The sequence below is a fragment of the Humulus lupulus genome, chromosome 8 (assembly GCF_963169125.1).
Source record: "Humulus lupulus chromosome 8, drHumLupu1.1, whole genome shotgun sequence".
In the NCBI taxonomy this organism is placed as follows: domain Eukaryota; kingdom Viridiplantae; phylum Streptophyta; class Magnoliopsida; order Rosales; family Cannabaceae; genus Humulus; species Humulus lupulus.
In genome coordinates this window covers 34,726,655-34,750,430 of record NC_084800.1, presented here as the reverse complement: position 1 = coordinate 34,750,430, position 23,776 = coordinate 34,726,655, and the positions used below count along the sequence as shown (strand labels likewise).

Here is a 23,776-nt window from a genome sequence, read left to right as displayed (position 1 = left end):
TCAGTATCTGAAAACTATTTTTAGTTTTAAAAAATTGAATATGTGATTGGTAGGTAATCTGAAAATATAAAAAAGTGATAGATTTGTAGTATTTTAGGATACAATGATTTGGAATCAGAGAAAATGTGATTTTCTTGTTTTTTTTATTTCAAAACACAAAATTAGAATACTAATTTTAATTTTATTTTCAAAATCATCGTACCAATAAGTTATTATTGTAGGTCTCACTGTTTTTAAATTTTAAAAATCATAAAATGAGATTCAGATACTATACCAATGAGACCCTTAATTTTTAGATTTTTTTTTTTGAAAGAACTAACGACGCTAACTTTTTAAAAGATTTTTGTGATTTAACTGAAAAAAATTTGAAGTTAAGAACCTAGTGAATTAATTAGTGTGGGAATTTTTTTTTCTGCAAATATATAACCTAATAGATATATATAACTTTTTTTATCACTATATTTTGGTTCGAAAATTATACCCTATATTTCCTTAAATGTCCACATGTATAAATAGTGTCATACATATGGTTGATTTGATATCCACTCGTTTTTTTTTTTTTTTGCTGAAATATTTCCACTCTTTTTGATACTGTAAAAACATATATATGGTGGAAATACAGTCATATATGACGAAACACCCTCTCCACCTAAGTAGTAAGTACTATAGTCCCATGTGTTCTTCTTACATCAGCTATGGAACAAGAAAGACACACATCAAACACACAACCACCCTAACTAAAATTACGATAATCCAATATGGCCACATGCTGCCTATAGCTTTCTATTAACCTGTTCACACTACAATTTTCCTGGTTTAAGTTTCCTTGAATATTTTATATATGATTCTAGCTAGCCAAATTATAAGATCCTCTAAACTTGGGTATCTACCAACCTAGGGTACTTAAACACCACCAAGTAGTACTGTCACTTTCAAAAATAATTATCTATATATGTATACAATAATCACAACTGACAATATTTAGGAAAAAACAACAAATTGGATTGCGTCTCCCCCAATGAATGATATTCTTAATTATGCTTAATTTGTTAATTTGCTATATATGGGCGGATAATACGAAAACGACACTTAACGAGGGAAAGGGAATGTAAAAGAATAATAATATAAGCAGTTTAAGTTTTAAACCATGAAATGTTGCATGACTCTTGCAAATGAAGTTGACTTTAAGATTGTAATGAGATTAAGGATACCCCACTTGGCAACCACCACGTCATCTCACGTAAGAACAAAAAAAACTATTGGGTTATATTGCGATTGTCTAAATATAGAGTTAATTAGTACACATGAACCATGCTGCTTTGTTTTTTTTTTTTTTTTCCTTCTAATTACATTATTATTCCATATATATATGCTTATGGTTAATAATACATTTACCTTATACTCATTAACAGTTATTTAGTTCTTAATATATGATATCTAACATTCCCTCTCCCTATAAATATACAACAACATTCACTCACATTCTCAACATATAGAAAAATACTTATCTTAACAGCCTTCCAACAAGAAAGAGAGAGAGAGAGATGGATCAAACAGTGGTGAATAAGACACCAACTTCTCATCAAAAACATATGATCCGTACGATCAGAGCAGCCATGAGGCTACTATTGATCGTATTGATTATGGGCTTCTTTTTTCTTTGGATCATAATGCCCACCAACACCTATAAGCTCAAATGGCAGCCTCGAATCAAGGCCAAGGTTAATACGACGACGTATTTCGGAACACAAGGTTCGATATTCTTATCGATTACCCTGTTCATAATCCTGTGTGTTTTAACATATATATATACGTCGATCATAATAATGTTTGTGTATAATCTATATATACAGGTTCGACGCTTCTTCTGTACACATTTCCCGTCTTATTGTTTGCTGTTCTGGGCTGCATCTACAACCATCTGGGAAAGTATTTGGATGATCATCACCATCATAATAATACAGAAAGGTTCTCATATTATTATAATATGTATATAGTTTAATTAAACTTCTATTGTTATAATTATTTATGTTTAATTTATTGTTTTTGTATGAACACGATGAATTAATAAATTCCAGAAGCGATAAAAAGAAGAGCAGCAATAAGTTAGGGTTATGGAAACAGCCTATGCTTGTGAAAGGCCCTCTGGGAATCGTCTCGGGCATAGAGCTTGGGTTCTTCGTCATGTTCATTGCACTCCTCGTTTGGTCTTTTTCTACTTACTTACAAAACAGTTTTGCCAAAATCACCCTCGAATCCGCAGCCGAAGATGGAGAGAAAGTGTAAGTCAATTTTTTTTTATTATTATCATTTTAAAAAAAAATAAAAGTAATAAAATTAATATACGATCCATATATATATATTTTGGTGGCAGATGGGAATCGAAGCTTGAGAGTTCAGGCCTGAGATTAGGGTTGGTTGGGAACATCTGCCTGTCGTTCCTGTTCTTCCCGGTGGCCCGGGGATCGTCGGTGCTGCCGCTGTTCGGGCTGACTTCGGAGGCGAGCATCAAGTACCACATATGGCTGGGACATATGGTTATGACACTCTTCACAGCTCATGGCCTTTGTTACATCATCTTTTGGGCTGTGACAAATCAGATCTCAGCGGTATGATTTATATGTTATTATTAATTAGTTTTTAATTTAATAATTAATTTCTCAAAAATTGGCCAGATATTTATTATAATCCATCATACAACAAAACTTAAATTATAATTTATCCAAATGGCAAAAATAAAAAAAATGCTCTTCCAATAAAGACTAAAGTGAATGCTCCTACAGTAGTAAGAGGGAGAAACTGATGCCACTGCTTAATAAAATTCATTCTTAAATTTCTTTTTATTATGGTACTAGCCTTGCAAGAACTGTTTATAAATATTCAGTCATATTTTGCTGTCAAAATTCTTTATCTTGACCCTTATTGCATGCATGTAATTAAGGGGATAGAATATATAATATAGGATAACTTTGTAGAAAAATAACAAATTTAGTTAGTTATACAACTATTCTAAGCGGTGATAGTTGAAAAAATGACACTTATTACAGACTTATTTACCCATATATATATATATAGAAATAATTAAAATGTAGACTATTTTTAATTAATAATGTTAGAATGATATATATATATATATATATATTATAAGTCTCGATCATTAATTATTAAGAGTAAAATGTTACCCAGCTTCATTCAATGAATATGAGTACGTACATGGTTATTTCGTTCCTTATTTAGAAAGATAAAGGAAAAAGAAGAATATGCAGTTGCGTGTTTGGTTAATTAACGCTTGCCTCATATTTTGCTAGCTTCTCAAGAAAAATAAAATAAAATAATTAATATTTATATTTTTTTTATAATAAGTGTGTAAATATCAAAAGTTGTTGGTTTTAACGGTTTTTTATTTTTTTAATGTTAATTTTAACAGAATATTCTTATATTTAATAGTAGTTTGTAAACACTTAAATTTAAATAAAATAAAATAAATAATTAAAAAATTAAAATAAGATATTTTACAATAATAATTATTTTAAAATAATAAATAATTAAAAAATGAAATAGTATATTTTTAAGATATTTTACAATAATAATTATTTTAAAATAACAAATAATTAAACAAATTAAAATATAATATTTTTGAGATATTTTACAATGATAATTATTTTAAAATAATAAATAATTAAAAAAATTAAAATATAATATTTTTGAGATATTTTACAATGATAATTATTTTAAAATAATAAAATTATACGTTTTATAACTTAAATAAAATTTAATTAAACTTAAACTCAAACTCACTTATAAGAATAATATCATATTAAACATATAATATAATCTATTATGAATTAGCAATAAATTAATTACTCTTTTTAAAAACTAAGAAACTTGTATTTAAAATCTGCGTATAATATTTAATATTACATTAACATATAATATATAATTTATTATTGTCACTCTCAAATTTAAAAACTAGAACAAATATAAACTTAAATTATTTAATTAAAATAAAATATTTATTTTAAAATTTATATGACATTAATATAAATTTAGTAAATTCCATAAATAAAACTAAGCAAAACTACTTATATCTAGGGTATATATATATATGGCAAAATAAAATGTAGCGTAGATACTATATGTTATACAATGCTAGAGTTTGATTGTTAATTAGTTTCATTCCTTTTTAACATTTATTCATTTAATAATGGCCCAAGAGAAGTATTATATATACTATAGATATTAGCATAATAAATTAATTTTAACGGTATTCTTAATTAATTGCTTTGAGTTTACCATACGTCATGTCAACATATGCAGGTATAGTTGCTTCATAATTCTAGAACATACATTCCATTGTTATATATATATATATATGTTGTGTGATTATTTATATCCATAATTGTAGTATGGCCGGTATGGCATGCTAATAATTAATAATCACATGACATGAGGGTACGATAACGATTCTCATCCTGTTAGTGATATGCTACGTAATCATTTAAGCAATGCACATTTTTTGTGACTGAATTAATAATATAATATAGTATATATGAATGGAGAGTCAAGGATATAATTGATTAAAATGTTACATACACGTGTATATATATATATATAGATGAAGATGGACCTTTTCTGGTTTATCTCATCTTAGAGTGAGTGTATCCAATGGTTGATACAACTTGATAGTAGTGGTGGTCCTTTCCAAAAAAGTGAAAGATATTCCACAAGCCTTGGTTCTCTTCTCTTCTCTAGAAACTAGTTAGAAGTCTAAAAATATATATATATATATATATATATATATTATTAATAGGAGATATTTTATTATTATTACTATTATTATTTTAACCCCACAAAAAAAAAAGAGAAAAAAATACTATGTTTAACCGTGTAGCTCTTATAATTAATAAAAAATTATTCATATTTATAAATAAGTTATACTATATAAGAAGTATTCTTTTATATTTTCACGATTACTTAATTTGAATATTATATTATACAAGATTTAAATTTGTGCGAGTAGAGTTAAAAAAAAATTAAATTTAGAATATATAAAATTCAAATATTTTAAAATTTTAAAATTAACTTAAAATTAAACTAAAAAATAAGACACACTTATAAATACAAACCCCAAACTATTAAATATAAATTTATAAAACATAAATTAGATTTCCCATTCTTATTTCCACCGAATCAAAATTACCAAACACTCCATAGTCCTATTAAGCTATTGACATGGACGGCTATGATCACTAAAAGTAGTCGGTACGACACTAGGTCATTGATTGACGGCCAGGATCATCTCCCGGCTTGACTAACTGATGAAATGATAATCTCTTTATGAGTCAGTGGAAGACACGTGTACGGTGGAGTGGATGAGTGTAGGCATTGACTTATTAGGACCCAGAATCTTTGGAAGTGGACTGAACCTTACCAACTTCTAAGCCCATATCATTCCCCACCTTTTCTAATAAGTCAACGGGAAACTTCCTTTGCTTCCCGGCTCACACTGAAGGCACAGCCCAAGTGGTTCTCCCACTGTTCTGTCCTTTGGGTAACATCACCACAGCTGTCCCTATTCTTGGAGCTAATTCAACTCTAATATCTTGGGGGGGTTGACGTAAAAAATATAAGATAAAACTCATTTTTTTTATTTCCTTTTTATTTAGACTAATGCTACAAAACACTATAAGAAAAATAATATTTTATTTGTAGTTGAATTTAAAATTAGATTTTATTAGAATGTAATAAGTAGTATTGATCACCTAAACTAAATAATATATATTTATACATAATATTTATTTAATTAGTTACCTTCCTTATAAAGTGCGAAATGGATTGGTTTTATCTTCTTTTCTTTTCATTTTATTTTATGGTGGTTGGATTATTATTATTATTATTTTAAAAAAGAATAATTAACTTGAAAAGTCCACTAGCTAGTTCTATAATATATCTTAGGATAAAGTGACAAAGAAAATGTTTACGTAGAAATGAACGGAATGAATTGATAATGCAGATGTTGACATGGGAGAAAACTGATGTTTCGGTTGTGGCGGGGGAGATCGCATTGGTTGCAGGATTAGCGATGTGGGTCACAGTGATACCTCGCATAAGGCGTAAAATGTTTGAGCTTTTCTTTTACACACATTACCTTTACATTGTGTTCGTTTTCTTCTTTGTTCTCCACGTTGGCATCCCTTACGCCTGCATTATGCTCCCTGCTTTCTACCTCTTCATGGTTGATCGTTTCTTGAGATTTTTACAATCTCGCAACTCTGTTCGTCTCGTCTCCACTCGCATCTTGCCTGACTCATTTGAGCTCAACTTCTCCAAAACTCAAGGTACTATATAATAATAATCTATATATTTAATCAAAAAAACATATATGGTCATCAAATTATTAATTGTTGTTGGTCTTTTAGGGTTGAATTTTCAGCCGACAAGCACCATATTCATAAATGTGCCGAGTATCTCGAAGATTCAATGGCACCCTTTCACCATAACTTCTAGTAGCAAATTGGAGCCCGAAAAGCTGAGCGTTTTAGTTAAATGTGAAGGAAGTTGGTCTAAGAAGCTCCACCAAGTGCTTTCTTCGCCGTCTTCCTCCGTTGACAGGCTTGAGGTTGCTGTTGAAGGACCTTATGGCCCTGTTTCAACTCATTTTCTAAGGTAATTAAATATCAATGATTATTTATTTGCATTATTAATTAATACAGTAGAATTGCATACTTACGTGCATCTCAATAATATGATTGAAATAGTGTTTGATTTGATTGAAATTGCATTAATGGCCCGCATAATAGGTTTATTTATTTATTTTGTTTGAAGGCATGATGCCCTGGTGATGGTGAGTGGAGGCAGCGGCATAACCCCATTTATCTCCATAATCAGAGACATGATCTTCAACGCCAAAGCTCTCAAATCCAAAACCCCACGACTTCTTTTGATCTCTGCCTTCAAGAACTCATCCGACCTCGCAGCCCTAGACATTGTTCTCCCTCTCGCCGGAACCCCATACGACCTCGCCGACCTCAATCTCCAGATCGAAGCTTTCGTCACCAGAGAGAAAGAACAACCCCAATCCCAAACCACAAAACTTCCCATCTCCCGAACCCGATGGTTGAAGCCCAGTCCCACCGACTCGCCCATCTCGGCCGTCCTGGGTCCGAACCACTGGATTTGGCTGGGTGGGATCATAGCGTCCTCCTTCGTCGTGCTCCTCGTGTTGATCGGGCTTATCACTCGCTTTTACATATACCCAATTGACCACAACTCGAACAAAGTTTTCGCTTACTCGTATAGAGCTTTGCTAAACATTTTGGTAATTTGCTTCTCCATAGCTGGGACGGCGAGCTTGGCGGTGGTTTGGAATAGGAGAGAGAACGACATGAAAGCAAAGCAGATTCAGAGCTTAGATGGATCATCGTTGACACCGACGGCGTCTCCGGAATCGCTGTTTTATAATGCGGAGAGAGAGTTAGAGCTGGAGAGCCTTCCCAGGCAGACTCTGGGAGAAGCTACGAAGGTCCACTATGGTCAAAGACCTGATCTCAAGAGTAAGTGTTGTGTTATCATGCATGGGCATGGATCTTTTCTAATATTTTTATTCACGTGACTTCCACGTGAGGCCCAAAGCATTGAAAAAGAAAAGAAAAGAAAATGAAAGTGATTGTGTTAATATTGTATTTTATGATGCAGGGATTTTGTTTGAGTGTAAAGGATCGAGCATAGGAGTCCTAGCCAGTGGACCAAAGCAGCTGAGGCACGAAGTGGCCAACATATGCTCCTCCGGTTTGGTGGAAAATTTGCATTTCGAGTCCATTAGCTTTAGCTGGTGATTGTCATTGTGATTCCCTCCGCTCTAGTATTTTTACTTGTGTTGTTGTGTATAACTATCGACTAGTGCTGCTTGCTTCTGATTTTGACCTCTATTTCCTGTTTTTCTTAATATATATATACACACAATATGTACACATACATACATACATACATACATATGTAATATTAAAAATTTGTAATTTGGGTCCGTAAAATAAAAGTGACCAATGTGAATGCAAGATGCAAATTGTTGTGTGGACTTATTGTTGCCAAAGTTTCTACACTACTCCTTCAATGCCAATTGAACAAAAAAATTACTATATTTTCGGAAAAAAGAGAAAAAAGAAAATAAAGAAAAGAAAAATAAATAGTGATGATAATAAAAAAAAATATTGTTTGGCAAAAAAGAAAATGAAAAGAAAAAAATTGAGCTAGATCCAAATTACTCTCTCCAGATTGAGAGAAGGATTACAAAACAAACGAGACGATCACAAAATTATTTTTACAAAAAATAAATTTATAAAAAAATCATTTTTCTTTCTTAATTTACTTTCATTTCTATTTATCTAATTTTCTCTCTTATATTTTTCTTTTTATTTCCTCTACCCACCAAAGCCTATTTCATTATATTGCTTTCTTTTATTTTCTTTTATTTCCTCTCTATCCACCATAGCCTATTTCATTATATTGCTTTCTTTTAAGTTTTAATCATTATTTAGTTCAAGTTGCTGAAATAATAGTCTTGGGTGAAAACAATGATGGAGATATCATATATGGAGCAACTCTCAACCATTTTGTGCATGATGATAATCATGAATAGACAAAGTGGCTAGGTGAGATTATATTATGGGAAATGAAAGGAAGGTGCTACTTTATTAGACACAAAACACAAAAATAAAATAACTGAACTCATAATTTTCAAACCAAACTGGTACAGACAGCGTACTTCGAGTACTTGCCTGTTGCTTCCCGACCTCTCTCTCTTTCTTCCTTCCCCCAAAAAATATACATACTATGAAGAAGAAAAAAAACTAGAACTCATAGCCCATGAAAAGCATTGGACCAGGACATACTTTCCCTAACTCATATAAACAAGAACAATGAATCCCAAGGAGATTAGTAAATCATTTACTTCTATAAAAGATGTATAAAAAAGAGGTAGCTCAAACTTGTAGAAGCTCCATTTTTTTCTGTACTTTCTCGCTTGATCAGCTGTTGTCATTTATTACTCAGAAAAAGAGTTCTCGCTGAGAAGTCACAAATGAGAATCAATTTGGTTGTCTAAGAAGATCTCAAAATTGCAAAACCCAATAATAATGCTCATTATTCCTCCTCATTCACAATGGATGACAGTTTCTCTGCCAAGCTTTCGAGCAGATCATGATACTCAATGAATGTTACGTGTGACTGAAAAACACATTAGTAAGGGAGAAATGCAATTAGCAGGGTGTCAATGTTAATGTTGTTTTTATCATTATTCTCAACAACAGTTCAAAGAGACAATACCTGCAGGGTGACGCTATATGCTTTCCATAATCGCATATCATGCCGGAAAAGATCAAATAGGACCTGTGCAATATTAAGAGACAGTTAAAAAGGTAACATAGATGCGTGAAAGAATATTTCCTTACAAGAGCAAAAAAAAATATGCCTTATTTAAATATAAAAGCATATACATAGAGAGTACACTAGGCATGTAAATTCTTACTCTTTCCACACACAAAAAATAAGAAACCATGACTAGAACACAATAAAGATTCTGACCACCTGGCAAAAAAAGTATGCCCATAGACGTAAATAATCTTTAACCCCCAGCAATGCTAATGGGTTTTTTCCCATGAATTACTCGTGTATAAAAAGAGCAATAGAAACCCAACACACTTGATGTGAACATGTTTGTAATACGTGAGGTAAAGATTATGAAAACATCAAGACCAGCATACCTCAGACCGCCTTAAAAGAGTAGCAAGCACGACTATCCACTCCTTGAACTTGACAGAACACATATGTGCCAAAAGAAATTCTGCATCCAACCGACTTTGCAATGTTCCCATTTGGAGCTGGACTCATAAGAGTAGACTTAGTAAGTAAAAGATTTCATAAATTTCTAGCTGTAAAATATGATGACAGGCATTATCATGCTTCATTTAACTAACATTTTACAGTCTGGCTCATTTTCCTAATGCTTTCTCCATGATCATACCAAAATTCAAGATGTAACTGAGTCATCTTTACACAAATCATTATAACTGGAAATTGATTTTGTTGACATCCAATTCTATTATACAATCCCTTTGACTGGTTCACCCCCCAAAACAACTGGGACTTTATCATGCACCATAAGATGGTTGTATAATTATAAAAAAAGGGAAGGTTATCCTGAGCTGTGACAAAGTGGCAGTGATAAAAAGTAATGCAGATTAAAGTAGAGAATTGCCTTTTGGCCAATTAATTCAAGCCCTGCAGCAAAATTCTCCAACCTAGCAGAACCATGTCTCTCCCGTTGAAGATATTCCTGAAAAAAAAAATTGTTAGAGAACGACTTAGAATCATTTGGCAGCAAAAAAACAAATAATATATTCCTAAATGACAAGTGCAAGCTTTTTCTGTTACCACTAAATCAAACTGAGTGCCCTTCACAAAAGCAACAAGTTTAGAAAGTTCTTTTCCAGACATCAAATAGCTAGCATGGTTTTCTAAGATGTTCTTAACAGAAGCAACATGAGCACTCTGTTCTTTGAATGAGGTGCTGCTCCAAAGAAAAGTTTCAATATTAGTATCATTTATTAAAAAAGCTGCCAGATCCGAGACAGCAAAAATTAAGGGAAATGTACATCAACCTTTTATCCAAGGACTGCTTCCTGTAACTGGAACGAAATAAGAAATAACCCAAGAACCTTGGAGATAGACTGTCGGAATCTGTTGACGCAGGTTCTAACTCCCTTCCTGATCTCAGCAAAAACCTTACCTAGGAACCAAAAAAGGAACAATCTTCCTGTTAAATTATTCTTGTACCTAAAAGAACCTTGTTTGTGTTTATAACAGCTAATATTTGCTTTAAAAAAATACCAGCTCTCCTGCAAGTTCGTATAAAGATTCATCGAGTGTTGCCTGCATCATGTGACCAATTCTTCTTAGAGACATCATTCGAAGAAAACAATATCCAAAAACGAAATAGACTATTTTTAAAATGAAACCTATGCAAGTACCTGCAATAAGCGTAAAGCACAGTACTGGCTAACTGCAGGACCTTCAAGTTTAGCAATCACCTAAGATATCCAAAAACAAAATATATTCACCAACTTGCATAATCCTCCCCAATCAGCTATTTTATGCTGCATTTGCAGCTTTTTCATATCCAAAAGTAAAGTTTTTATGAAAATTTAATGATGTGGAAAGTGGATGTGATTATAAACCTAGTAAAACAGCAAAATAGAAGACTTTTCAGAAATTATGCTTCTCATAATTCACTCAACTAACAAATAAAAATATACAACTTCTATGGAACTAAGCAGATTTTTTTACGAAGAATTAGAATTACATACCAATGGCCTAGCCACAAGATAAATTACAAAACTAGAAGACAATTAAATATAATTAACTGCACTCCCAGTTAGTCTAGAGCGGAAGACATCAGAAGTTACTGAACGGCTTCACTTCTCTAACAGAAGATATAGCTAATTTTGAGAAAAAAAAAATTCTTACCAGTATGTAGCAAGCTCCAGTCCGGTACCATCTACGTTGGAAGCATTCCTCAAATAACCTGAAAAGTGAACTTACAAAAATTAATGTTTTACAATAAGAAAAATACAGCAATAAGATACCAACAAAGCATTCAGCAATAAATTGGACCTCAAGTTTTTGGAGGATATTATGTTATCAATACTATGATCGACTACAATTTTCAAAAGTTTGTTCTCTGTCACTTCCAGACAATGCTGATATAACTATTTTATACAATGGATTAAATGTGTACGTGTTCTGACTCACAATATGATAGCTACCCTTTTAATTTCCTTATAATTTATTTATTACTTATAAAGAAAACAATGTTAAAAATTGTAGAATAATAAAAGCACATGACTTGAGATCAATCTTCAAATCCAGCATTCGTACCCCATTTTTCACAAATAACATACTTTTTCTTTTTTACTTTTAAGTAATTTAATAGAAGCATAAGTTCTGAGAACATATTTAAGTACTGTTCAAATATGCCTTTAAGCCATAAAAACACACACAGCAGTACATAAAAAGAGAAATTAAAGAAATACTCAGTTGATCTTCCGGCAGCCGAGAACAAATCTGCCCAATGTCTGCCATCAGTTTTTCGGGCAACACTCACTACTACATCAAGATACTCCGGAAAATTTCTGATTAATTCACATGTCTTATCTAGAAGAGAGAAAGTTTTGGAATTAGGAACGGCTATCTGATTCTTGTTCACACTTTGCCTGCACGTAAATTACACATGAATAAACACATCAAATTCTAGTGTGATCACACATAGGTAGCATGAACAGTCTTGACAAGTAAATAATTAACGAAGGGCACCAGGAAGTAAATTCCAGATTTCATTCCACAAAAATGCCTAGTTAACAAACTAGACATGTTTTGCAGCCAAACTAATTTTCATCAAATATTAATTTATTCTCATACATTTTAACTATTTTTACCAACTGCGGAAATATCACCTGCGCATCTGACAATACCTTAAAACCTGCTCCTTGGATCACTTCATACCTTAACTAGGGTTAAAAGAGGCCTAACAAATAGAAGGGGTTCTAGACTTCAACTATGAAACATGACATGGCAGCACTGACAAAGATAGAGAACTAGGGTAACCAAGTTAGCAAAAAGACCCAGTAATGTTTTTCTTAACGAAACTACTATAAACATTACTCCATTTAGATAATGGCCAAAAACAGAACCATTGTACTTTTGAGGTAATTTTATTCTCATTGAATGTACCTGGATATTTCTGCATCGAACACCGTAAAGAGAAGCCACTCCAAACAGTGAGAAAAATGAGGCTTCTCTGCTGATAACTGGGCCAGCCTCAAAGCTTCTTCGCGTTTGTCCCTCTGAATACAAAATCAGAATTAAGTACAATATCTTCAACAAAAATCGAGAATAACGACAAACAAAATTAAAAAGCTGCAAAGCCAACAGTATATATTTTTGGTAACCAGAGGCAATTCATAGACACCTATGCAATAACGCCCCAAACCAAACACATATTCCAACCGCTTGGGCAAGTAATTAAGCGCACGAGCTGACATCTTCTTTTCAAATTTCAATAGAAGGTAGACAATATTATATACAGTACAAAAGAACTCCATAATTGGGCAGTAAAATAAACATTGGACCTTCACTTTCATATAAAGGAAAGAGAAAATAGTACCTGAAGAAGATGCCTTAAAAGGCAATGCAATATGGTTTGAGCTTGAGGAGTTGGCTCAAAACACGGAAACTCTGTACAAGCTGAAAATGACATTCTCTGGGAAACACCGACAACAACACCGGCATTTGGAAGAAGCCCCAAAGGATATACCTCACGATCAAATTCCAGCTCCGGATCCAACTAAAGAATAATGTTGAGTCACTTCACAAATTGGAATACATAGACAAAACTATAATGCTTGCCCAAATTACTTCGGCAGACCCTCAATTTGAAAAAAGTAAAAATAATTTCATAACTTACAAAACCTTATTATGTTTCTTTTTAAAAAGAAAAATGATTTTCCATTAAAAAAAAACAACTTGAATGACTACGGAAGCCAGCACTTTAGCATCTGGTGACCTCACCTTGAAAGGAACTAAAATTGCACACTAAGGGAAGGGGGGAAATTGAAAAAAAAGGAAAAAAAATGCTAACAATGAAGATAAGCTCTTATTATATGCAAAACCTGCGGCTTCTAGCACCAAAGAATACATACCTGTAAGAAATCCTCCTGCTTAAAAGGGTCAGCACCCACAGAAGGATACCAAACCTGTAAAAATAAACTTCCAACCAGAATAAATATCAGACAAGTAAAAGAAACAGAATTAAAGCAGAAACTCATTAAGCAAACGAGATCTTGCAAAATATCAGAGATAAGATATTGAACTTGATGACTCATTACCTGCATCCCTCTATGTCCATAATCAAACCAAGATACTTCCTCAATTAAATTTGTTTTGTCCTCTGATTGACCGCAAGTAACCCAAAATAATTCAATGGAATCAGTTAGTTCCCTTTCACGCCCATCATCCAAATCAAGAAGAGAAAGCTCCCCATTTACTCTCAATATCAAACACCTAAAAATGCAAATGCTCGTTATAACTATGTATATAGCTATCTGCAGATAATTCAATATCATTTAGACCAGCAATACCTAGCAGGCTCTCTTGCCAGGTAATCAGAATTAGAGCCAGCATGATTTTTTGAAATACAATCTCTTGGAAGCTGATCAGGGATGAAGCGCATTGATGCTGGATGGCTCTTTGCAGTCATTATCGAAAGTTCTCGTACTGTAGAAAGCTGTTTGTCATTTTATCACTTAAAAATTTATGAAGGATATAATCTTTACAAAATCATTCACATACAGAATGCAAGTTAAATAAAAAGCATTCGGCTATCATCAAATAGGGATTAATTTGAAGGGAATCTTAAAAGTGAGCAACTGCAAAGCATTCTTTACCTGTAAATCTGGAGTAGTAGATGGTGTCAATTCACCAACTAATTTTACATGGAATATATGGACATCAAATGGGCGATAAGTGACCAGTATATACTCTTGGTAGACATCCATCACCATTGGTTTGGCAAGCAATGATTTTCGACAAAGCAAGGAGCTCTGATCAAGATGATATCTAGGGTAAAAAAGCAATTCATACCTGTAATCGTAGCAACAGTAAAAACAATTTAGTTGAGAAAGACTAACCCCCCCACCCAAAAGAACAAAAGAAACAGCTCCCCATCAAAAATAAAATTAATAGAATGAAATTTAATATGAATAGCTATCTCACGTGTTAGAGGAGTCAATGTAATTGCAGACAACAACAATCTTCCCCATCCATAACAAACCTTGACACTGAATCCTTTGTTCCTGCGTAACATCACCAAATACCCGCCACTTCCTTAAACGGATATCATATATGATTAACCCATGCAAACCAGCAACAGCTAAATACATTCCATCTTGGCTAGCCGCCACATGTTGGACTGGCCAATTTTGAGAGATATATGATACCTGAACAAAGGCAAAACTATGTTAGAGACATTCATTTAATAAAAAAAGAAAAAATTAAAAAGGGTAATGTATCAAATTTGTGTATAGAAGGCATAACTGGAAGGTTAAGATGTAGCATTTTAAGCTCATCAGTATCTTCAGACTGCACAACAAGCAATCGATCATCACCATAAATCACTTGACGGACATATGTCGAGCCAGAAACTCCTCTATTGAGGCAACATTTACCGAAAGAAAATGCAACAATTCTCTCTGTAGACTGTTCCTCGATGGTATAAAGCCTATATCCATATTCATCCCACTGCATCATTGATGTGCCACTCATTAATGGTTCATATTTACACTCCCGGTTAGGCTTAACCACCGGAGAGGATACCGAACTTAAACCTACTTGACGGACTGTTGACATCAAACGACAACCAGAAACAGACCAAACTGTAAGTCCTCTCAACTTCCAACCAACTGCAAAAGCAGAGTTATCCGGGGTCCATGCAATGCAGCTAACAGGCCCAGTGTCATCCATAGAATATCTGCAAATTATAAATACATCAATCATGGATTATCTGACAACCAATTCATATGGATCATAGTGTATGGTATCCAAAACTTACCCCCAATCATACAAAGACACAGAACGGATAAGTGATGTAGATTCTGCCAAATCATATAACTCTACAACCCCTCTCTTGGTACCAACAGCAAGGATTTGTTGTTCTGATGCTACTGAAGCACATAAAGCATCACCAGAACCCAGCTTTCTTTCAGATTTTATGTCTTCTACTTTCTTTAAACCTTTCTTGCTTACTGAACATGACAATAGTTGTCCATTGGAGAATAACACAAACAGTAATCTCATTGGCAAGCATAGCTCCAGCTGGACAATGGCAGAGTTTCTGGAAACATTATGCTTGGTAATCAATGATTCTGAATGCCCTCCAGTAATACCATTATCCAGAGAAAGCAATGATAGATCAATCCCATTGCCATCACGTGGAAAGGAATCAATTTCAAAAGCCCCGTAAAACTGAACATGAAAACAATGCAATTCCTCAGCACTTTGTTCAAAAAGCTTGTAGCATTTATGGACTGCAGTCCGCAGAAATAAATAGTTCAACATTGTAGATGTAATATTTCATTACCTCCCCCTTCCAAGAGATGCTATACAATGACCCATTAGAAAGTCCAAGAAGCATATGTTTGCTATCACAGACAATATTGCTCCTGGAGAGGGCACATTACCAAAAAAAAACAATCAAGAACACAACAAAATCATTTCCAAGACTAATATCTGCAAGAAATTTGAAACAAATAGCTACTTTGTTAAATAAGATTTGCTTCATGACAAGACACTGATATTAATTCATTATTTTAGCAGAAGTTATGCATGTACATAGAGGCTTTTCAAAGACTCTTTGAGAGCTTAGGCCATTCCACAGAAGTTTTATAGATTAACTTTACAACGATTTCGAATTAACTTTACAACAACTTTGACGCCATTAATATTGATTTCCAATTAATTTAAATTTACTGAATAACTCAATAAACTCTGGATTCCATATGTTGATCAATAACTGTATAAAATTAATGATCCCTATGCGTAGAAGAAATAGCTACTAACAATTAAAGGCAAGCAAAAACTAGCTTTTTAGGTGAGAATGGGAGGCACTTATTGAGGCATGAGCTTAAGTTATAATGAAATACTCAAGTCTCTAAGGTTTTGTAAGTTTTTGCCTTAATAAAAGAAGGCCCAGGTCTATATTTAGGGTTTTAATAGCAAAACCACAATACTTAAATTCCAGAAAGGGGTTGAAACTTTCTGTAAGAAGAGATCCAGCAGCTGAACACATACAAAGAGTTTGGGAGAGATTTTGACTCCCAATTTGTTTGAGACTTTAGCTCTTAAAGACAAAATGCCTTGGGTTTTAAACTAGCTTATTTTGACATTGCACCTGTGGTACAACTAAGAACTAAAAGTCATATCAAATTGTTCTTTTAAATCAAAGTAGAAGGCCACTTACACTGCCAAGTCTTTTTGTGCAAATGGCACTTGCTCACTGATAAGTAGAGATATGTTGGCAAGAAACAATCCAGAGGGTTGCTTCCCTCCAACTTGTATTTTTGTATCTGTAAACTGGACCTTGAAAAGTTGAAGAACGAAAGAAGATGTCTGCCAAAATAATAAATAATCAAAACCAAGCATGAATAAAAATACAAGAAACAAGTAAGAAACCTTTGAATTACACATGCACCTATAGATAGACTAGATATTTGCACAAGAAAATTTTCTTGCCGACTTACAATGACAAGTTAGACTACTGACAACACAAAATCAATGAAACACTTACAAGAATGGCGATTAATTTGGTATCGGGACTCCACACAGCTTGCAAATTCTCTCCTTCCTTCATCAGTGAATTCGAATCCCTCTTGTACTTCCCCAATCTAACTTTATGCTGAATAATATTTACAAAACACAAAAGGCCAAAGTGTCAAACCTCTACAAATAACTTGAACTAACCGACTATTTTTAAAGAACTACACTCAAGTACACAAGTAAAAGAGCACCCATTTCCATATTATAACACTATAACCGTAAACTCCTCAAAATCCCATCTCAAAATACACACACAAAACAACTCATACCCACATTGAGCTGTGAAAAAATTATACAATTACCTTACTATATTTCGGTTAAAACACATGTAGACGTACAAAAATACACAATGAGTGTGTACCTAAGAAAAAACCTATAGCTCACTCGAAAACAAGCAGTTTCGACATACACTTCCCAAACCCATCTTCCACATAAACAAAATTACACAATGACGAGTACCCATTTCAACACTAACACCTCAATTGCCAATTTCACAATAAGCCATCGCAAAAACACAAAACAACACACACACCTATATAGAGAAGTTGAAAACGAATACAATTACCCAACTAAATTTCCTATACACATATACGTTGAGTGTACCTGAGAAGAGCTCCATAGCTCGATGTGGGAAGGAGACACAACGAGTAGCAATCGATTGATGACCTTGAGGAATATGATCCGCTGTGAAGAAGGACCGAGACCCTGTTCGAGCGGGATGACCTGCGGCCATCCATATGCCATATACATCTTCAAATTGTCACTGTTTTTGGATTTGGATATGGATTTTTCAGTACACAGATCAGAAAAATTGGATCAGAGAGAGGGCCATTGGATTATACGGAAAGAGATCTGAGTGCATTTGCTCTCCCAATTCAGGTGGATCTCGGCTTGCAACTCCGAACTTTGTTTTTCATTTTTCTTTTTCTTTTTTAAATTAATAAAAAAATTATATTTTATTTATTTATTTTCTCGAAAAATACTGCCTTAAAATGTTTGACGTTTTGACTTTTGTGGGATTATTTGACGTGGATGTACCGAAAGACCACTGCACCCGCACCACATTGTATATCTTTTCCTCATTCCTTCTTTCCCACCCTATTTTTTTTAATTTATTTATTTTCTTTTTTACTCTGTTTAAGTTTAGAATGAATCTGCCCTGCATTAAATTGTTCATTTAAAAATAAGCATGACCCAATAGATTTGTTTATCTATTTTTACTATTTCTTTTAAAGAATTAACTAATTATAATTAAAATTAAAAAATAAAGTTACTTCCAGAACCATGCTGTTATTTTTATTTTCATTAATTTTACCTGGTCTTTCCAATTTTTCTTAATTTCAAAATCATAGTAAAAACTTTAATAAGAATGATTAGACGATTCCATTCCTAATTAGTAAACACTTTAATGAGAAGAAAGAAAAGAAGAAAAAAAAAAGTGTGATTAAAACGAATAAATGAGTGTATAGGAATATCAGAATTTGAAATAGATTAAAAGCATAATTTTTTTTTTTTTTTTTGAAAGAAGTGGATCTACTTGATCCACCAATGGCTAGACCAATTTAGTGGCTCCAATAGAAAAGCAAAGGAGTTGGTTTAAGATTAGGCCTAGATATGACTTTTTAAATTAAAAACTTTAGATGTGTGAGACTCACCTAAATATTGATGATGTGGGTGAATATTGGCTTAAGCCCAATGTGAGGCCAAGCCCATTTGTACTAATTAAGCAAGATAAAGATCCAAGGCCTTACTAACCCATATAAGTTGGGTCCAAACCATGCATCTCGGTTCATAATCCGCGTTCAATAGCCCACTGGATTTGATTCGTGTTAACATCAGATTATAATGTTAAGGTTCAAGGCATGGATAGAGGAGGACGCTGAGTCTTCTACTAACCCAAGTTAGTAGCAATCTTCCCTAATAAAACAAAGGAGGAAGACCTCGTCTCATACTGCCACGATTGGAAATGGCACCTAGTCCTCAAACTGACCAATAGAGTAAGAGTCTTCCCTTCCAAAGTGGAAGAAGGTCGCTTCTCTAAGAGCCCGGTTGGGGGACCAACTGCTCTCTTATATTAGCCTATAAAAGGACCTCTCTCACGAAGGGGAGGGCGAAGGACGAAGGACGCTCGAGCTATCATACACTAAATAGAAATTTTTTATTCTTTCTAAACACTCTTACTTACATTTCTACATATTGTTGAATTGTGTTCGGCCTTCCTTCATCGATTAGTCATTAGGGAGTACATGTTTACTTTTTTTGTTTTTCTCTATATTTTGCATTACAAGCTTCCTGACTTGACTATTAAAGTACTTTCGACCAGCACCACCCCACCTTAGTGTCCCAAGAATTCACAGTCATATTTTATCTTTATTCCGTAGATTATCGATGCCTACAAACATTCATTCCCATCATTGTAGATTTTGCCACCTACAATTGAAAATACCAAATTTTAGTTTCCAAACATCATTTTTAAATTACAAAATCTCAAACTAATAATTTTAAATTGAAAATCAATTAACCCCAAAAGGTTGTTGTGCTTTCTTTTTTGAAGGAAAAAATATAAATTTTATTAAATGAAGAAATGAGTATAATTGGTTAGAATTGTTCTGAAAATAAATACAAATCTCTAAAAAGAGATGACTAATAGAAACATGCCAAGTCATTAAAGAGATCAAAAACTCCTCTAAAAATCTAATGATGTCCTAGCAAACAAGTTTCTACGTATAGTGGAAGAACCAAACTTTCTATCGTATAGGAGCTGTGACAAAAATTAAAAATTTCACTCAAAGGCCTAAAGATGATAGAAACAGTATTATTAGAAGTTAAAGCAAAAGGCTAAAACATAACAAGAAAACAAAACATATTGATAAAGAGCCATAGTTAAACAACAAGTAAGATCCAACAACATAATACAAGGAAAAGCAGATGAACTTAAGAGATGTGCAACAATGCCAACTATCACTATCGTATCGTCAATTGATGCCAACCCTCCGACCACTCCTTCCGACATTGCCACCACTTCTCGTCACCCGCGACCTCCCAAATGAAGATGCAAAAGGCATAACCACATCTTCAGAGCCCCACCACACTCCCAACTACAGTGATCCTAAAGTGATGGGACCCAATAAAAAAGCCTCGGCTGCAAGAGCAAAGGGTTTTGGCTTCTGGAGAGAAAGAAAGGAAAAAATATTGGAGGAGGTGACTAGCTTCTTTAAAGGTATTGTTGTGTGGATCAGTTTTGATTTGAAAAAAATCAGAAAATGAGTTAGTATTTGGTGTAATCATGTTAAGCAAGAAATATTACATTATAATGTAAACATTTATAGGCAAACGACAACTGTTGTTGGACCTCTTTCACAGTAGACAATACTCTCTTATCCATTATCTCTCAATCGGTGTTCTATATCATAAAATATTGTTTTGTGTCAAATCGTCACTAAAAATCTTGTGTATTTAATTAAAAAAATTTCATAATTAAGGTCGCGGTAAAATTTTTGTTTTAAAATTTTTTAAACTCAAATTTTTATTTTTATAAAATAAAAATGTGTTTGATAACCATTTTTGTTTTCAGTTTTTTTTAAATAAAAATAAAAATGTGTTTGGTAATTTTTATTTTTATTTTTTGTTTAAAAAAATAAAAAACATGTTTGGTAAATATTTTTTTTAATTTTATTTTTTATTTTCATTTTCTAAACTAAAAAATAAAAATATTTTTTGTGACCACTATTTATTATTTTAAAATAAAAAAATAATAGTCAAAAAATATCATATTAATAATCTCAAATTTCAAAACTTAATATCTATCTACGAGATAGCACAAAATCAAGAAAATTTACATAGTAAAATAAAAACATGTGAATTGATAATTATCCAAACTTAAAGTAAAGTATTAAACGAGTCATAACAATCAACTAATGTCTTTACTCAATCTCACTATCATCGACTAGCTCTCCATATATGGTCAGCAATTTCATCACGAACATGAGCCATTTCACGTATATGAGTTCTAGAAATATTGAACTCTACATTATCAGTCAAAGTTCCATCTGTGCTTTGTAAAGTAGTAGCCTGTACTTCAGAATTCCATTCACCTCCATCAAAATATACATCTGCTTCTTTATTTGTCCTTATAAAATTATGAATCCCACAGCAAGCAATGACAATGTACTTTTGTATTCTTAGATCATATGAAGGCATTTGCTTTAGGATTGGAAAACGGGCCTTCAACACGTCGAAACACCGCTCAATGACATTTCTCAAGGAAGAGTGTCGATAATTGAAAAGCTCTTTTTTTCCTATGGGATTAAGATCTGTGTACCGGCCAAAATGATACATTTCCCCTCGGTATGGCGAAAGAAAACCAGGCATGTTTATATAGCCAGAATCAACAAGATAATATTTTCCTAATCCAACGATAATTCATGTTAGTTTTTACTTATAGATATTTATATAAAATAATGTCAATCAACATAATAAGTTTGATAAATATTTACCTTGTGGCGGCATTGGAAATCCATAATCTGGGTTTGTGGCACATTCTAGAAGAATCCATGCATCATTAAATGATCATTCCCATCCAGGGACAACGTATGTGAACTTCATGTCAAATGAACATACACACATAACGTTCTGAGTTGTATCCACTTTTCGACCTCGATATGGTATTTGTTCATCAATTGGAGCATGCGCAGAAATATGAGTCTCATCTATAGCTCCAACACAATTCTAAAATACAAAATAAATTATTAGATTTTTTTATTGAATATTGAAAGAAAGGAAAAAATAATAATTCAAATTTTTGTACCTTAAAAAATGGATAGTATCTTGGATCGAATCGAATTTGTAGAGGAGTTGCATCAAATGAAGGTGGAGTAATTAGTTCTTTGGATAGACGACATATTCCCTTCAAAACCTTCTTAAAATAATGAGATGTGGTTGAGATGGAGTGCTGAAATCGTTCAGCAACCACACGATGTCGTTCATTATGGCCAATCACAAATAAGAACATAGCCACTTGTTCTTCAACAAACAAACATCGTGAGTTCTTCAATAAAAAAATTTCTTTTAGAATACCACAAAATAGTTTGAAGACATCTTTGTTCATTCTGAACAAATCATAACACCTACTCCAATGCCCGTGCAACACTTCCATAACGTATTCATGGCCTGAAAGAGCTGAATTTCTACAAGGTTGCTTAGATAGATATAATTGATTATATTCCTCGCAAGCAAAATATAGCAAAATCTCTCCAAACTCATCATCTGAATCGTCCAGTAAATTATCCTTATTGAACCGAGCAACGTTTAAAGACATTTTATCCTGATAGTAGAAAAAACTTTTAAATTTTACATTCAATATATAAAAAATATATAAACACTCAAAGTCAAAGTCAAACCATAAAACAAAATAGGCAAAACAAGTCATCCAGTCAATATCTAAACAAAGTCATCCAGTCAATATCTAACAAGTCATCCAGTCAATAGCTAAACAAAGTCATCCAGTCAATAGCTAATAAATTCATCCAGTCAATAGCTTAACAAAGTCATCCAGTCAAAAGCTAAACAAAACTAAAGTTAATAGCTAAATAAAGTCATATTGTTCATAGCTAAACAAAGTCTAAACTTTTTCACTTCAAATTCAGCAACCAATCTATTCTTCTATGCTCTGACATCTTTAAAAACAATGCTCTGGACACCTCGTTCTCAAACTTCTCAATAGCTTTTGCGTATAGTTCTCCACTAATTCCATCAATTTGATTAAGAGCTTCAACACTCTCATCCAATAAGTAATGTGATGCAGATGTTGCCATTGATCTCTCTATCAATTCTGTCTTTCGCTTTGCAGTTTCATTATATGTTGCCAGTGCATCTGCCAAAGCTGATGAGAACTTTGCTCTTTTTACTGATCAAGAGTTCGAAGTGGATGTTGATTTACCTCTTCTTTTGCTACCATCCTCATCAAAACCACTTTCTTCATTCATAGTAGAAGGATTTATCGACGTTGCATCATCATCATTATTATCTCCATCATTAGAAGGACTTCGAGTTGAAGGATGAGCATTGGAACCAGTTGCGGTAGTATCACCAAAGATAGTGCATAATTTCTCATAAAACTTACAACCTTTCTTTCTAAATCTTTTAGCAGACTTGTTAACCTACATGAAATGAAATTATATTGATAAAATATACTAATACCTATCAAAATAAATCAAGCATAAAATCCATTTTAAATCATTTTTACCCGAATAAGTTTATCCCAAACTTCATCTGTCGCACTAACTTCTTCAGTCACTGCATTGTATCCCATACCAATCTCTTTCAGTAAAGACTTAAAATCCTTATGCTTTTGCTT

The 23,776-nt window shown here is 33.0% G+C and overlaps 3 protein-coding genes across 3 annotated transcripts; 1 reads left to right on the top strand and 2 right to left on the bottom strand.

Annotated features, from left to right (window-relative positions):
- Positions 1–1,496: 1,496 nt before the first annotated feature.
- On the top strand, positions 1,497–8,078 carry LOC133796748 (ferric reduction oxidase 2-like). The gene is made up of 8 exons (XM_062234395.1): positions 1,497–1,752; positions 1,854–1,968; positions 2,079–2,282; positions 2,375–2,609; positions 6,014–6,338; positions 6,420–6,666; positions 6,826–7,553; positions 7,696–8,078. The coding sequence occupies exons 1-8, from the start codon at positions 1,545–1,547 to the stop codon at positions 7,833–7,835; spliced, it is 2,202 nt and encodes a 733-aa protein (XP_062090379.1). The 5' UTR covers positions 1,497–1,544; the 3' UTR covers positions 7,836–8,078.
- Positions 8,079–8,654: 576 nt separating this feature from the next.
- LOC133796747 (uncharacterized) lies at positions 8,655–18,340 on the bottom strand. Its single transcript, XM_062234393.1, has 23 exons — positions 18,025–18,340; positions 17,393–17,500; positions 17,066–17,214; positions 16,187–16,268; positions 15,659–16,071; positions 15,145–15,577; positions 14,824–15,047; positions 14,496–14,691; positions 14,190–14,335; positions 13,938–14,112; positions 13,752–13,805; positions 13,217–13,396; positions 12,784–12,896; positions 12,087–12,266; positions 11,521–11,578; positions 11,025–11,084; positions 10,885–10,926; positions 10,656–10,783; positions 10,429–10,564; positions 10,253–10,330; positions 9,759–9,875; positions 9,322–9,384; positions 8,655–9,222 (listed from the first exon to the last, which is right to left on the bottom strand). Exons 1-23 carry the CDS (start codon positions 18,169–18,171, stop codon positions 9,139–9,141), a joined length of 3,366 nt encoding a protein of 1,121 aa, XP_062090377.1. The 5' UTR covers positions 18,172–18,340; the 3' UTR covers positions 8,655–9,138.
- A 3,020-nt stretch (positions 18,341–21,360) lies between these two features.
- LOC133795255 (uncharacterized) lies at positions 21,361–23,405 on the bottom strand. Its single transcript, XM_062232711.1, has 6 exons — positions 23,360–23,405; positions 23,121–23,302; positions 22,229–22,744; positions 22,077–22,149; positions 21,918–21,962; positions 21,361–21,827 (listed from the first exon to the last, which is right to left on the bottom strand). Exons 1-6 carry the CDS (start codon positions 23,403–23,405, stop codon positions 21,361–21,363), a joined length of 1,329 nt encoding a protein of 442 aa, XP_062088695.1.
- Between the last annotated feature and the right edge of the window lie 371 nt (positions 23,406–23,776).